General features: G+C 32.4%; 3 protein-coding genes across 3 annotated transcripts; 1 reads left to right on the top strand and 2 right to left on the bottom strand.

Moving 5' to 3' along the window:
* Positions 1–3719: 3719 nt before the first annotated feature.
* On the bottom strand, positions 3720–5994 carry LOC105139525 (chaperone protein ClpC2, chloroplastic-like). Its single transcript, XM_011045997.1, has 5 exons — positions 5914–5994; positions 5627–5812; positions 5326–5535; positions 5021–5238; positions 3720–4854 (listed from the first exon to the last, which is right to left on the bottom strand). The coding sequence occupies exons 1-5, from the start codon at positions 5992–5994 to the stop codon at positions 3720–3722; spliced, it is 1830 nt and encodes a 609-aa protein (XP_011044299.1).
* A 1981-nt stretch (positions 5995–7975) lies between these two features.
* Positions 7976–12394, top strand: LOC105139516 (probable choline kinase 3). Its single transcript, XM_011045982.1, has 9 exons — positions 7976–8193; positions 8543–8929; positions 9643–9764; positions 9844–10039; positions 10736–10762; positions 10803–10914; positions 11063–11110; positions 11902–12002; positions 12091–12394. Exons 1-9 carry the CDS (start codon positions 8077–8079, stop codon positions 12232–12234), a joined length of 1254 nt encoding a protein of 417 aa, XP_011044284.1. The 5' UTR covers positions 7976–8076; the 3' UTR covers positions 12235–12394.
* Positions 12393–15573, bottom strand: LOC105139515 (NAD(P)-binding Rossmann-fold superfamily protein). Its single transcript, XM_011045981.1, has 10 exons — positions 15371–15573; positions 15209–15270; positions 14963–15082; positions 14728–14827; positions 14431–14511; positions 14101–14150; positions 13832–13982; positions 13693–13749; positions 12910–13031; positions 12393–12815 (listed from the first exon to the last, which is right to left on the bottom strand). The coding sequence occupies exons 1-10, from the start codon at positions 15440–15442 to the stop codon at positions 12605–12607; spliced, it is 1026 nt and encodes a 341-aa protein (XP_011044283.1). The 5' UTR covers positions 15443–15573; the 3' UTR covers positions 12393–12604.
* Positions 15574–16212: the final 639 nt, after the last annotated feature.

The raw sequence follows: 16212 nt of genomic DNA on the forward strand, positions 1-16212 counted from the left end.
TTGTTTTATTTTTTTAAAATATAAATACAATTATAACCACATTTTCTTTGTTTCTAATATTATAATCAAATATTTAATTGGGAGATCTTTTCTGTTTTTTTGTCATAGATACTTAGAGAGCGTTTGTTAAAAAAATTTAATATTTTTTATATTTTAAATCATTTTAATACATTAATTTTAAAAATATTTAAAAATAAAAAATATTATTTTAATACATTTTAATATTAAAAATACTTTAAAAAACAATCATACTTTTAAATAGACTCTTAGCTACATTGAAATTTGAATTATTTTCATTTCTTATACTACTTTCTTGGACCTCATCTCTACGGTTTTTTTTTTTAATTGAGGTGTGTTTTCTAATAAAAATAAATTAAATATTTTAATTTGATTCTAATCTAATTAGAAAAAATAATTTTATAACTAATTTAACCTCTACTTTTAATTTTTATATAAAATCATAATTTTATATGTAGAGATAGAATCATAATTATGCTAAAGACAATATGATATTGTAATAAGATATAGGCTACAGAAGCATAATCTTAATTCTACTCTAAAGACCCTAAATTAGTTGTCAGGGTAAAATCATAATTTTGAACTCATCATTCTTTGCCGTCCAAAGGGGGCATATTGCGCCCCGCCAGCGACAACCTCATCAATGGCAGCCTTAGCTGTCATCGAACTGCGTCGCCACCAGCATAAACAGTAGCCTTATGGAGACACTGATGTATAACTTGGCCTTGTGCACATAAATTTAACTTCTTATTAATGTTAATAACAATTAAAACATTAAATCACAAACTCTAATTGTATGATGATTCTAATATTATTATTGGGTTTTTCAAAATTCTATATACACAATAATTTTTTAATTTTTTCTAGATTCTCAAGGATCTTACTAATTTAGAATTATCTAGAATCTGAGATTAACTTTTTTAAGATTAAATTATAATAAATAATAAATTATCTAAGTATTTGGTCTTAGATAGTAATTTACATAAACTATTAATAAAAATCTCTTAACTTTTTTAATTGGTCTGAATAATACTATATATTTTATTTCAAAATAATTTTATAAAATTATTTAATTAAGTTTTTATCTAAATTTTTTTAAATTTATAATTGTAATTTTTATATTAATTATATTTTAGCATTGAATTTTTAAAATTTATTTATCGTTAAATCATACATCATCATCATAATTTAATTTTTGATCAATATTTTGATGTCTAATTTATTTTGTGCTAGTTATGTTTTTGGCTACAGTTCTGAAGTGAATCATTTTTTTTAATTTTTTTTTTTTTAGTATTTGTTAAGCAGAGATTGAGTTCTTTGACGATTGGAGAGCGGATCTGTGCCGCGTTTATACCGTTTGCGGCGATCATTGAGATTTTCATTCTTGCTGATGGTAATTGCTCTGAGCGTTTGGTTTCCAAGATCTAGCTCGCCTTGCCGATGGATCTCGACGTACTGCCCCTCTCTCTCAGTTTTGGTGACGTTTTGTTTCCCGGTGGTCATTCAATAATATGATCAGGAGACCGATTGGTTCTGAGAAAAACAAAGAAAATAATTTAATTTTAATTTAGCCTCTCGCATTAGCTTAATTTCAGTGAAGTTTAGGGGAAAAACACGAGTTTTGATTTTTAGTTTATATTCTTAATTTTTTTTATAAAATTTTAATTTATTTTTAATTTTTTTATTTAATTTTAATTTATGATACATTATTTTTTAATTTATTCTTCATTCTTTTAATTTTTTAATATTTTTTAATTATTTTATTACCCTTTAATAAAAAATATAATTTATTTTTTATTTTAATTTTTATCCTTTCTTTTATTTTTTTTGGATTATTTTGTATATTTTTTTTTCAATTTAATCCTTTAATATTTAATTGATTGAGAATTGAATTTTATAATTTTTTTAAATAGAATGTTTTTAGTCTAATAACATAGATCATGAATATAAGAAGTTAACAATGACTAATATTGTTTTTTTTCTAGCTATAATCATTAAATATTTTTTTTAATGAAAATAATCTTTATGATTTTTTTATTAAATTATTTTAATCTTATGATTTAGGATATAAATTTAACAAATTAACTTGAATTAGGTTAATTTTATTACATAAGTTATATATTTGTCAATGAGTTATTTTTATCTTTTTTTTTTATTTTTTTTATATTTAATGATCCGAGAATTAAGCTATAATATTTTTTATTATGAAATTTTTTTTCCAGATGCTTATTATTTTTTTAAAATTCATTCCATATAATATCATTGCTTATTATTTTTTTATCATTTAATTAGATAAAAACAATTTATTTGATGGTAGCTGAACATTATTTTTAAGGAAAAAAAAAAGAGCAAAAATTGAACGTAGAATTTGTTGGGCAATTTCACCCGAACGCAGAACAAAAGTAAATCAAAGGCAAGTGAATTCCACCAGCATTGTAATGTACTTAATTCATAATAAAAAGAAATTACAAATTAATAAAATTCCTAACAGATGCTTCTCAATCATACAACCAAAAAAACCCATTACCTCATGCATTTAAAAGACTTGGAAGAACTTTATGGAGCTTCATTTATAATATGAATAATGATTTTTATTTTTTTAATAACTAAGAATTTTTTTAATTTAGTCTTATTTTTTTAATTTTATCTTCTGATTTTTTTAATGATAATCTAGGTTATCTTTAAAATAGGCAAATCAACTAAATTACATGGAGATAATTTCCACATTATTTTATTTTTAACCCATGATAAATAAAGAGTTGATTTTTTTAATTTTTTTAAATTTTTTTTATTAATTAATCGAGCTGCCTTCCAAATAGTCAGTTAAATGGGTTATATTAGAGTAACATTTATATAAATTAATTTTAAACCTAAGCCAAGCAATAAGCTAGATCAGAAGGTTTGTTAGGTTAATTTTAATTTTATTCTTAAACTTTTTTTATTGATATGTTAGGGTGCCTTTGAATAAACTAAATTTAGTTATTTATGTCACATTAAATCAAACTCTATATAATTTAATTTTAAATTTAAACAAAGTAAAAAGTTAAATAAAAAATATTTTAGATTAATAAATTATTGAATTTAATAATAATGTAAAATAACTTTCTACAATTTAAATATTTTTTTGTTTCCATCAAGTAAAATTTTAACCCGAACTTGTAGTGTAACGTATTCCTGTAAACCAGTAAAATCCTAAAACGACAACCAAACCCGAGAAAAAAACAAGAAGAAGAAGACTCTTTCAAAGTACCTAGCCGCCATAAATAACTGAGCATATTTCTTGAGGAAATTTAAAACTTCAAGGTTGTTGCCTCTAAATAGGAGATGAATCTGCTAGAAAAATCATGTTAAAGAAGGAACAAACAATCCGACCAGGACAAGTCACTTGCGCAGAAAGACATGAGAACCACCTGGCTGAGATGGTCCTCCGAGGGCAAATTTTTCGAGATCTACACTGTTACTCCCCAGCCACATAATTTGTTCTTCCCCTCTTTCAAGTTTGTTAAAATTAGTAAATGATCAAGGCAATTGCAGGGTTAGTAAATAAGGGCCTGTTATTAAGGATTCGACGAAATATTAAACTTCTTTTAAGACATTAAATTACATGTACTATCTAATTTAACTTCTTATTACATGATATAGACGGAAGCTCAATAAAAATAAAAATAGCAACTAGCACAAGAAAGTCGAAATATATCTTCCTAAATCATAGAATGCTCGTAATCTTTGGTTCCTACGGCTACATCACAGTGTAGCATGATAACATTTCCGTTTGAATTAACGTCTAGAATGACAGAACGTCCCTCCCCTACAAGTCCATTCAAGATCCCTTCAGCAATGCTATCCTCCAAAAGCCTCACAACGGCCCTCTTCAATGGCCTTGCTCCATAGCTAAGGTTGTTCCCTTCTTCAATTATCTTCCTTTTTAATCCATCTGTTACTCGTATAATGATGTTCTTTGCCTTTAGCCTTCCGTAAACTTCCTCAAGCATCAAGTCTGCAATCTCTTTTAGCTGTGCATTTTTCAATTTTCTGAACACGATCACTTCATCTATTCGATTCAAGAACTCTGGGCTGAATTCTTTCTTCAGTTCCTCAGCTACTATAAGCTTGACGGTGTTGAATCGTATCTCGTCTTCCTCGTCTTCCTGGGCAATCAAGCTATTACCAATATTTGAAGTCATTATAATGATTGTGTTTTTAAAGTCCACCTTACGTCCTTTACCATCAGTCAACGTACCATCATCTAAAATCTGAAGAAACACCCTGTGAACATCTTGGTAAGCCTTCTCAATCTCATCAAAGAGAACCACGGTATGGGCTCTGCGACGAACAGCTTCAGTCAACTGACCACAGTCATCATACCCTATATAGCCAGGAGGTGATCCAAAAAGCTTTGATACAGCATGTTTTTCCATGTATTCAGACATATCAATCCTGACGACCGCTTCTTTGGAACCAAAATATTCAACAGCCAATGCCTTGGCAAGTTCTGTTTTCCCTACGCCAGTCGGACCGGTGAATAAAAAGCTCGCAATCGGTTTGTTGGGATCTTTTATGCCCACTCGTGCTCGGCGAATAGCATGACTAACTGCCTTTACAGCTTCTTCCTGACCTATAATGTACTTGTGCAGTTCTGCCTCCATGTTTAAGAGTCGACTAGATTCTTTATCGGTGACTTTTTCAAGAGGAATTCCCGTCACCATAGAGACAACAGCTTGTATATCCTCTTCAGTCACAACAAGTTTCTTTGAAGCTGATTGCGCTTGACGCAGCTGAACTCTGGCACCAGCTTCATCGATCAAGTCTATGGCCTTATCCGGTAGAAAGAGACCACTGAAACATATATAAAAGCACATATGTTGTGTATTCAAGATCTAACTAAACATGAATAACATGTAAATAAATTCCAAGGTGTTGAGAAAGGGATTAAATGAAAACATAAAATGCTATCTGATATCTGATAGGTTACAAGAAAAGGTAAGTCGATGTAAATTTTGACCTTATGTATTGGTTTGATAGATGAACTGCTGCAACCAAAGCCTCATCTGCGTATTTGACATCATGATGAGCTTCGTATTTTCCTTGTATTCCTTTCAGTATCTCTACCGCCTCATCAATAGATGGCTCTGGCACATCCACATGCAGAAAACGCCTTCTGAGTGCTCCATCTTTTTCAATGTACCTTCGATAATCATCAATTGTTGTGGCTCCAATACACTGCACAAGAGGGAACAGACAATGATAAGAAATTGTAAATCGGAACATCAGATTACGAATAGACTACACAAGTACGGATTAATTTACCTTTAGCTCGCCTCTTGCAAGAGCTGGCTTTATTATATTAGCAGCATCTAGTGTCTGGCCATTGCCAACAAGGGTATGCAATTCATCAATGAAAAGAACTATATTTCCATCATTTTGTTTAACTTCATCAACAATCCCTGTTAATCTTTCTTCAAAATCTCCGTGAAATTTGGTGCCAGCAACTAGACGCGCCATATCCAAAGCAAAAATCTAAAGAACACATCACAATTTGAGGTGTACAGGTACAAATTACTGGTGTAGAAAATGTGATGATTTTTGGTAAACCAAGGTGTAGGATTACCTTCTTTCCCTCAAGTTTTGAAGGAACAGTGCCTTCAACAATGCTTGCTGCCAGGCCCTCAACAATGACAGTTTTTCCGACTCCAGGATCGCCAATAAGACAAGGGTTATCCTTTCTTCTTTTGCAAAGTATTTGCGTGACACGCTCGATCTGTTTTCGCCTTCCTACTACCTGGTCCAGCTTGCCCTGTAAAATGCCATTTAAAGAAGCCAAAGTCAGTGTAATCGTTGCTAGTTCAGATGTCACCGGTTCCGCAGGAACGTGTGAGAAAAAGAATCGGATTTTACCTCTTGTGCCATTTTTGTTAAATCAGTTCCATACTTGTTTAGCATATCTGCCTTAAAATGTTGCTTCTCGGGCCTCTCCATTAATGTAAATTCAAACTACGATGACAGATGTTCTTTCTGCTACAAGCAAAACACCATTTGCTTGCTCATATATGTATATCAGAACCCGTGATGATCTCAATGCAGCATTCATTACCTGCCGAACCACTTCCCAAAGTAGTCGCTTGCCCTTCTTCCCTTGACACTTGCTCCTGTTAGTTATCAAATCATTAACTACAAGGGATCGGCTTCCCAAGAGCCCAATTCATGCATGGTGTTTAATTTCTATTTCAGGTGCATGCCATGCCCCATGGGTTACTTCTACGTGCTGCATTCGCGTATGCTCATAGGACTGGCCCTAATTTAGATATGCTGAACCATGTTCCAAATGAAAATCCGTACGATTTCTTCTTTGCTGGACAAATATTATCGGTTGATAATTTTCAGTTGGGTTTGATTTTTATTTTTAAAAAATAATTAAATTAAAAAATTAAAATTAAATCAAAACTATTCTGTTCAAAACCAAAAAAAATTATATTTTTTTTTGAGTTTTTTTTAGCTTTGTAATGAGCATTGTAATAGATTTTTAATAAATTTCTAATAGGCTTGTAATTGATGTTCATAATGTCTAATTTTCTTAAAAAATTTCAAGTATATTTAATTTTTTTCTTACTAAATATTTATTTGTATTAAATTGTTATTGTCAATCTTATATTCAACATATTTTTTATCTTTTTAATTTTTTTCTGTTATGTTTGAGTAAGCAAAACTCCTATCTCTTGCTTTAGAAAAGTTTAAATAACACACAATCACACACCAATGTGAGTAAGCAAAACTCCTATCTCTTGCTTAAGAAAAGTTTAAATAACACATAATCACACAGAGTTAAAATTTAAATTACAAGCCATTACCTTAAAAAAAACTTAAAGAAAAAAATAAAAAATAACATTATCATAAAACACTTCAAGTAAAAAAAAATCTTTATTTGCAAATCTTTTCAATAAAAAAGCATATCAACAATATTGCACTTTGATTCCTGAAATTCAAAATCTAGAATTATAACATGATAAATTAAATTAAAAGATATAAAAATAAAAAATAGTATTTTTACCATAGTTTTCAATAAATGCATCAAATTATGAACTAATTATCATATATTCCACCAAATTTTACAAAATAAAAAATATGATAATTAATTCACAATTTGATGTATTTATTGAAACATATGTTAAAAATACTATTTTTTATTTTTATATCTCTTAATTTAATTTATCATGTTATAATTTTAGATTTTGAATTTCAAAAATCAAAGTGCAATGTTTTTTATGTGCTTTTTTATTTAGACGATGTGCAAATAAATTTTTTTTTGACTTGGAGTGTTTTATAATAATGTTATTTATTATTTTTTCTTTAAACTCTTTGAAGACAATGATTTATAATTTTAATTTTAATTTATTAGTGTGTAAATATGTTTTATTTAAACTTTTTTGAAACAGTAAATAGAAATCCTATTCACTCAAACATAATAAAAAAAATTAAAAAGGTAAAAAATATATCAAATATAATATTGATAATAATAATTTAATACAAATAAATATTTAGTAGTAAATAACTTTGAAATCTTTTAAAAAAATAAGACATTATTAATATTAATTATAAGCCAATTAAAAATCTTTTAAAAGTTTATTATAAAGATCATTACACAGCTAAAAAAATATAAAGAGTTTTTTGGTTTTGTACATTAAAAATCAAACCCGAGCATGTTAATTTAGTTCAGTTTAGATTATTATTTTTTTAATTTAATTATTTTTAAAAAATAAAAACCAAACAAAAAAAATTACCACCCCTGAATCCACCCACGCGGATATTTTCTTTCTACCTAGAAAATTCCACAAAAACGACTCTTTAAATAATCTAAATAGGCGTGTAAAAAAGCCAAACAAGTAACACGTGTTATCTTTTCTTAGATAAATTATTTGACCTTTGGGATCGGTTAAGGACCGACATCTAGTGTTTTTCTGACTTTGAACATTTTCTGCTGTCCCTTGCAATCACACAAAGTCTCCGTGTTGCTGTAAAAATCGGCAGCGAAGATTCCGCGCTGTTATACACACGTGTCAGATCATGATTGGATTGTTTAACTGGTCCGAGCCTCCGTTTGTGACTTTCTCACAGAATCTCACACGCAATCCCATCAGATTCTACGCGCGACGTTCTTTTATCATCAGCAAGGAGGAAAAGGTAACCTTAGGATTAGTATATAAATAAATACAATTATAATCACATTTTCTTTCTGTCTAATATTATAACCAAATATTTAATTGGCTGGTCTTTCTTTTGGGTGTTATAAATTCTTAGCTTCAACGATCTTGGATTGCTTTCATTTCTCGGACCTTGTCTCTCTTTCTTGGGGTGTGTTTTCCTACATCACTTCTCTCTTTTTTTGGTCGGGAATTGCTTGGCTTTTGCGTTTCTTGAAGGTTTTGTTTAAGTTCTTGTTCTTGTTTTTAATGGTTTGTTTTGGACTGTGATTGATTATCTATAAGTTAGAAGGAATGGAGTTGATTCCAATTATCATACTTTCTTGCAGCTAAAACTTTGTCACAACAAGCTTTTTCCTAAAAGGATGGTGATGAAAACAAAGGGATTCGTCGACGGTATTTTACCAGATGAGCTGAAGAAAGTCCTTCGATCAGTAGGATCGGAGTGGGGAGATGTGGTTGATGACATGGAATCATTGCAGGTGATACCTTTGAAGGGGGCTATGACTAATGAGGTTTTCCAGATAAACTGGCCTACAAAGTGTGGTAATCTTGATCGAAAATTATTGGTTCGGATTTATGGTGAAGGTGTCGAAGCTTTTTTCAACAGGGATGATGAGATTAGGACTTTTGAGTGCATGTCAAAGCATGGACAAGGTCCTAGGCTTCTTGGCCGGTTTGCTGATGGAAGGGTTGAAGAGTTCATTCATGCTAGAGTAAGCGAAATTTGAACCTCTTCCTTAAGTTAATGGTGATTTTGAAGTTCAATTATATCCATCATTTTATTACCTGTTGACAAATATTTTATTACCTGTTGACAAATATAAAGTATCTCCTTCATAATCTTACATGTTCAAGTTTGTTGAAGTATATTTCTGCTCCCATTATGTTGGACTAAATCAGAGGACACAAATTGAGTTAAAGAGCCCCAGGGCTGTGGAATATTGACCTTCTTTCGCAAAAGTAAACAGTTGGATTAGAAGTTAAAACCAGGCGCTTATGTATGTACAGTTCTGTTGGTGCATAGTTTTTTCATCTTGCATGAATTTGGGGATTTTCCCTTTTTTTACTTGTACTTTTTGCAGCAAACATTTCACATTTCCAGGATGGGATCAGGGTCAAATGGATACTGCTGCAGCAGTATTTATTGTAGCCCGATTGAATTTGGGAGCTATAGCTATGTGTTACTGGGTTTAATAAAAACAAACTCTGTCGGGACAAGCAAATTGAATAATTGGTTTTTACATAATGTTTGTGAAAAGCTTATCTTTAGCTTGATAGATTGAACCATGGCTAGGAATCTCGCATTGACCTCCTTAGATCAGATTTTATCCGAGGAAACCAGCGCTGAGGGAGAAGGTATCAGTACTTTTTATGAATCAACTAATCTTCTCTTTCATTTTCCTCCTTTTCTTGGGTGGATGTCCAGACACTATCAGCTGCTGATCTTCGTGACCATGAAATATCTGCTCTGGTGGCTGCGAAGATGAGAGAGTTCCACAATCTTGAGATGCCCGGTCCCAGGACTGTACTCCTCTGGAACAGGATGAGGTATTGATATGATAATGAAGTTAAAGGTCTTTCTTTTATCGTTGAAAATATTCTGATGCCTTTCTTCTGATCTTCCTAGGGACTGGCTGGTTGAAGCCAAAAGCATGTGCTCTGCCAAATGTGCGAAAGAATTTCGTTTGGATAGTCTAGAAGATGAGATCAGTATGCTAGAGAAGGAGCTGTCACATGACTATCTAGATATTGGGTTTTGTCACAATGACCTGCAGTATGGCAACATAATGCTCGATGAAGAGACAAGATCAATCACCTTAATCGTAAGTTTCCTTGTTTTTTTTAACTATGTTATGTAACTGTATACAAGATCATTGTTTTTGGAGCTCAATGGCATGATATATCCCAATTCCATGAAAACATACAGTAGTAGCATCAGGTGTAGTTTGAAATTCTTCTAGCAAGAAACTGCAAATGATGTTTGCATGGTGACCGTGCATTCTACTGTTATCTAATCGCAGCAGAAGTTTTCAACTGCACAAATGATATAAAAGAAAAGAAAAATGAAATATAAGAAGTGGACAGGTCCGCCTTTTTTTGAGGTATTACTTGTCTTTCTTTAAATGATATCTAATGATATTCACAAGGCTGTTTTCTATTTGCATGGCTGAATTCTTCTATGTTAACATACAGTTTTGTCGTTGCATTTCAAGTTATGAACTTGAAAATAGTAGCCATCCAATCCCTTAATTAAAAATGCACTTCGTAATTTGTTTAGGATTTCCAGTTGCCAAACTTCAACCGGATTTTCATAAAGTGCCCTTTTCCTCCCTTTTTACACTTGCATTCTATCAATACCTTGAAGCATTCTATGCTATTCTGTATATGCCTTGTTTGTTAGGGTTATTCTCTGCTCAGTATCGTGATTAATGAAATGCAATTGTAAGAAAATATGCCTAGGACTAACTTTGTTGATAAAAGGCATTCCTTTCCCTTATAAATCGCTCATTCTTTTATAGGATTACGAGTATGCAAGTTTCAATCCTGTTGCGTATGACCTTGCAAATCACTTCTGCGAAATGGTAGCAAATTATCATTCCGAAACACGTTGCGTATGACCTTGCAAATCACTTCTGTGAAATGGTAGCGAATTATCATTCCGAAACGCCACATATCTTGGACTATAATAAATACCCAGGTGTGCAACTTGGTTGTATTTATTTTTATCCTTCAATTCTGGTGTCTCCATATTTTACCCTTTCTCCATTTCAATGATTTGTGATCTAGATTATATTTTATCCCTCTGGACTAATTAGTTTGCTTTCCTTTATTGCATCCGCAAACAGGACTTGAGGAGCGCCGCAGATTTGTTGACACATATCTAAGTTCTGAAGGTTAGTTTATAGATTTCTTGTGCATTTAAATTGAAGTTTATGAGACAAGAAGTTCAACTGTTAAGTGTATGATTGATCTATATATTGTTGAACATGAATGTAAAGAGAAAAACAAAAAGAAAACGAGTTTCCACGAACTGTGTTTTCTTCTAGTCTTTGGTTTGCAAAAGCTTACTGCTGATGTTAATGGCGCTTTGACCATGGGTATTCCATTTTGACCTTGACACAATAAATTATCGATCGGTAATGGAATGGAACAGGTCAGGTCAACGTTGATGTCATCAAGACGTGCCATTAATAGACATGCTTGACTGCGTCCGGTAATGTGACTTTTAGATCAACAATGCTCATTCAAACACGGAAGTTCAATTTTCCTGTACGCCTAGGTGTCTATGGACTTGTGACTAGATAAGATGTGTTGAAAAATGGAGCTCAGTGACTTTGCTAGCAACATGACTAGTAAAATTCGTCATTTTGTTGGGTCTCTTTTTATGAAATACTACTGAGCAATTGAATTATAAGGAGAAAGAACATTGTTCAATTTTCCTGTACGCCTAGGTGTCTTTGGACTTGTGATTAGATAAGATGTGTTGAAAAAAGGAGCTCAATGACTTTGGTAGCAACATGACTATTAAAATTCGTCATTTTGCTGGGTCTCGTTTTATGAAATACTACTGAGCAATTTAATTATACGGAGAAAGAACAATGCTGCTGTCTTCATGTTTTATGGTGTTGCTAATTATACGAGAATTCTCATTTTATTTTACATGGAAAATTCCTGTTATTCACAGGGAAGCAGCCCAGTGAAGATGAAGCAGTGCTGCTGCTTCATGAGGTGGAACGTTACACTCTGGCCAGCCATCTCTTTTGGGGATTATGGGGAATAATCTCGGTTAGTATATTCAGCATCTTGCTTTATCCATGTTATTCACAAGAGCATGCGCGAGTGATTTCATGGAACGTGTTTCTACTGGTTGCAGGGGTATGTAAACAAAATAGACTTCGACTATATGGAGTATGCTAGGCAAAGGTTTCGGCAGTATTGGCTGAGAAAGAAAAGACTCCTGGGATCCCCCGATAACTATGGAAATGGATATGTAGCGTACGGTACGGGATCGGGGTAATTCCTTGGTCAAATCTTCGTAGGAATGCAGCGCTGGGCCGTTTGTGTAGGGCACAGGCTGATCCACAGCTTCTGTAATTGTGTCATGGTATATGCTTGACTAGATGTTATTTTTCAAACAAAAGGAGTAATTCTATAGCAAAATGATTTCTTTATCCATATAAAAAGATGCAAATAGGTAAACATGTTGCCATTATAAAAACAGAAAATACACCGAGACATCGGAACCACCATAGCAATAAGCTGTGAATACACGAGCAGAATTGCTTAAACCACCACTCCAACTGAAGCTATCATCACTTTCAAATTTAACTTTAAACGAAAAATCTAAGAACAAAAGTTCATTATAAGCATTGACCGGTGCATTTAATTCAAGAAGAAAGACTGGACATGGAACGAAGATCCTCGACAATGTTGTTTATCAATGAATAAGAGCCTCTAGTAGCAGAAAACATCAGGTGCTTGGGAGCTTCAGCTCTATCGAAATAAAAAGCACCTGGTGTCAGCTTTTCTTTGGGTTGTAAAGCCAGCCAAATAACAGTGTCTGCCCCTTGCTCGCTTGTTCTTAGCTTTCCTGATAATCTTGAACACGTACAATTCAAAGTCAGAATACATGCGCAGGTGAGTGGAATAAATTGGAGTTATTGCAATCATAATAAACAGAAAAGTTTCTTACGATTTATTCAAATCAGGTAGACTTTTAGCAACTCCTGGTGTCTCAGCCCAACCCGGGTGCATTGAATAGAACGAGATCCCTATGTCCTTGTACATTTCAGCCCAGTTCTCAGTCAATGCCACCTAACAAAGAAAGGCAGTTATCATGAAATACTTGAAGAAAATCATAATTTAATTTTCAGAGTGGTATATAAACGATTGCATGCACACACTTATTCAATGCAGCCTAAATTTCTTCTAAAAACAAAGGGCAGAAAGAAGGTACGAACCAATATAAGCCCATGCATTAGATGAAACAAATGAGAATATTGAGTTGGAAGTACAAAAGTTGAGGGAAAACAGAAGTTGATAGAACTAGAAATTTTTCTATCCGCACCACCATCTGGTTTATATGGATTTTCAATGCATGTTACCTGAATCAACATGATTGAATTAAGTTAATGCATCGCCATCTTTCATGCATTTTCGCACCATGAGTTGATAGCAAAACAAATCATCATAATGAACAGGATGAAATCAATTTCTAAACCTATATTTGGAAACCAATTCAAAAAAAAAATATCAAAAAGCAACAAAAGAAGAGAGCAAGAATGCAGGAGAGCATAAAACAAGAATCAGAGCTAAAATATAAATCCAAAACATTCTATCCTTTTCACCATATAAATGAAACCAACTCAGCTGAAGGAGGGAAAGCAAGTGCAAGGTGATATCCACAAAATCACAACATCCAAGCAATTTATGACTTAAGAAGATATGTGAGCTCTAGCATGCAAAAATAGCAAACCTGAACTCGCTTGTTTCGAGCATACTGTTCAACACTGTTGAATTTTCCTTCGCTAAACTGCATTGAGAAAAATTAGTTGTGAGTTCCATAATTATCCAGCTGTAAAAATGACAGCAAAGAATTTCACAACAAAAGTTACCTGCAGATCTGTGGTCAAGGGAGCTGTGTACATCCCACCAGAGGAAACTGTGATGACTCGAGCATCAGGTGCAGCATTCTCCAACAAAGGCAACATCAATTCAGTCATGGAATAAGTGCCCAGCACATTCACAGCAAAATTCTGTTCAAATCTGCAGTAAAAGAGAATTCAAGCAGTGAATTAATTTCTCTACACGGGAAACAACGAGACTTCAATATGTCAATCAAAATTTGGCTTTTGATGTAAAATATCATTAAGTGACAATTCACCCTTCAGATGTGGTAATTTGTTTATTCTCAAGCAAACCAGCATTGTTAACCTATAGGCAGAAAAGTATACCCACATCAGACTTCCATCAATTCACAGGAAGTTACAAAAATATCAGTCTAAATAATTCCAAACTAAGTTCCATGAGATTGTTACATGACCAGAATCGTAAAAATGAACCACACAATTTTCTTCAATGGATTTGAAAAATATAGTTTCAGAATCATGAAAGTGAGAAGCATGTTCCATAACCACAATACGTACAGCCAATCAGCCAGCTAGTTACAGACCTTGTACACCATAGAAATGTGTCAAAAGATGTATAACTTTACCAAAACATGAACTGGCACATTCTTTGAAGAAAACCTGGATGCGAAAGACTTGATGTCACTGATAGATGAAAGATCACAAACCTGCAAGAGTTAAAAGTAGCAAGGCATTTAACATCAGAACAAAGTGCTTAAAAATTGTTTTCCATGCAACATGTTAACAACCACAAATACAATACAATTCCCACTTTTTTTTTAATTCACCAAAAGCTTTCAAATAGAAGTTCTTGAGCATAGAGAGATTCACTAACAGTAAAAAAGGAACAAAATCATATACTGCCGGAGTGGTCAGCATCATACCTCCAAATGGACCTTTTGGTTTCCTGTTGTAGATTGAATTTGAGAAAGAGCAGCCTCCCCTCTCTCCTTGCTACGACATACCATATACACTGTTGCCCCCCTGAATAACATTATTGACAAAATATACAGCTATGATAGATATTTAATTTCAAGAACGTTTTTAAAGATCGTAAATTCAAGAAGAAAAGAAAGCACTATGTATGATATGAAGTAAAAAGGAAAAAAGGATGATAACCGTGAGGCAAGACCCTCGGCAGTTGCATAACCAATGCCAGAATTAGCCCCTGTTACTACACAATTCTTCCCATCAATTCTCGCCTGCGTATCTTCCGGGTTGAATTTCTTGGAGTGTTCCCTGTAAATAATCATGGGAAATTCGTAGTATTCAAGAACGAAAAGAAAACATGGACAACACGATGTCAGAGATAAAACAGAGGCCAAGAAGAAAAAAGAGATAACAAAAACATGGAAGTTTACTTACATGAAAGCGGATTTGGTGAAATTGAGGTACCCATAAACACCAAATGCAGTAGCTCTCCATGTCTATTACCATAGGACAAACACAAAAATTCCACTGTAGTTAAAAAAAACAAAAAAAAGAAGGAAAAGAGGACAGAAATAAAAGGGAGGGAATAAGGGGTACCTTGAGAAGGAACATCGAGAGTGATCTAACAGAATGGACGTGGATTTCGAAGTGCAGTGTTGCGATTACCATATAATCATCGGTTTGTTACTCGTGTGCTCTTCAAAGTTCGAACTCCTTTATTTTCTTTTTCTTTTTTGGTTTAATGAAGTTTTTCAATTCTTGAAATTTTTCGATTGGATGATTCCGAATGGATTTCTCTTTGTACTTGGGTATCAATATTCTCCGAAAACTTTATTATTATTATTATTATTATTATTAGGAATTGGGTAGGGCGTGTTCATCATTATTTTCTAAAGTATTTTTTATTAATAAATATATTAAAATAATATATATTTTTTAAATGTTATTTCTAATATCAAAATAATTCAAAAATGAATTTAAAAACAATTACTTTTTATTAAATTAAAGAAATTAGGGAGTTAAGATACTTGGCTGGGAAAACACAAGAGGTTGGAATACAAATTAAAGAAAAACTATACGCCTGTCTAAAATTGCGCCACGTAGTCGACGAGCCGACCATTATTTTATAAGTACGATTCTAACTACGTAGTCGACGAGCCGACCATTATTTTAGAAGTACGATTCTAACTATTTTTTAAAGTATTTTTTATGTTAAATTAAAATTTATTAAAATAATATTTTTTTTTTTTAATATATCAAAAAATTTAATAAGAATAATATTTTTTTATTTTTAATATATCAAAAAAATTAATAAAAAATATATATTTTTAAAAATAAAAGTTGACCATGCTTTCGAATCCTCTTAAGCGTCTTCCATTCTGAGATATATATTTATAAAAAAGAAATTTTATGGTCGATGATTAATAACTGTTAATTGT

This window comes from Populus euphratica, unplaced genomic scaffold, assembly GCF_000495115.2.
Source record: "Populus euphratica unplaced genomic scaffold, PopEup_1.0 scaffold202.1, whole genome shotgun sequence".
NCBI classification, from domain to species: domain Eukaryota; kingdom Viridiplantae; phylum Streptophyta; class Magnoliopsida; order Malpighiales; family Salicaceae; genus Populus; species Populus euphratica.

Excerpts from the sequence above, each read along its gene's own strand:
- LOC105139516 (XM_011045982.1), top strand. The coding sequence starts at position 8,077 with ATGATTGGATTGTTTAACTGGTCCGAGCCTCCGTTTGTGACTTTCTCA. Across the intron at positions 8,930-9,642 it reads AAGAGTTCATTCATGCTAGA|ACACTATCAGCTGCTGATCT; the intron begins GTAAGCGAAATT and ends GTGGATGTCCAG. Across the intron at positions 10,763-10,802 it reads AGTATGCAAGTTTCAATCCT|CAAATTATCATTCCGAAACA; the intron begins GTTGCGTATGAC and ends GCGAAATGGTAG.
- LOC105139515 (XM_011045981.1), bottom strand. The coding sequence starts at position 15,442 with ATGGTAATCGCAACACTGCACTTCGAAATCCACGTCCATTCTGTTAGA. Across the intron at positions 14,828-14,962 it reads GCCGAGGGTCTTGCCTCACG|GGGGGCAACAGTGTATATGG; the intron begins GTTATCATCCTT and ends AATGTTATTCAG. Across the intron at positions 14,512-14,727 it reads ACCAAAAGGTCCATTTGGAG|GTTTGTGATCTTTCATCTAT; the intron begins GTATGATGCTGA and ends TAACTCTTGCAG.
- LOC105139525 (XM_011045997.1), bottom strand. The coding sequence starts at position 5,994 with ATGGAGAGGCCCGAGAAGCAACATTTTAAGGCAGATATGCTAAACAAG. Across the intron at positions 5,239-5,325 it reads TTGCAAGAGGCGAGCTAAAG|TGTATTGGAGCCACAACAAT; the intron begins GTAAATTAATCC and ends CCTCTTGTGCAG. Across the intron at positions 4,855-5,020 it reads CTATCAAACCAATACATAAG|TGGTCTCTTTCTACCGGATA; the intron begins GTCAAAATTTAC and ends TATATGTTTCAG.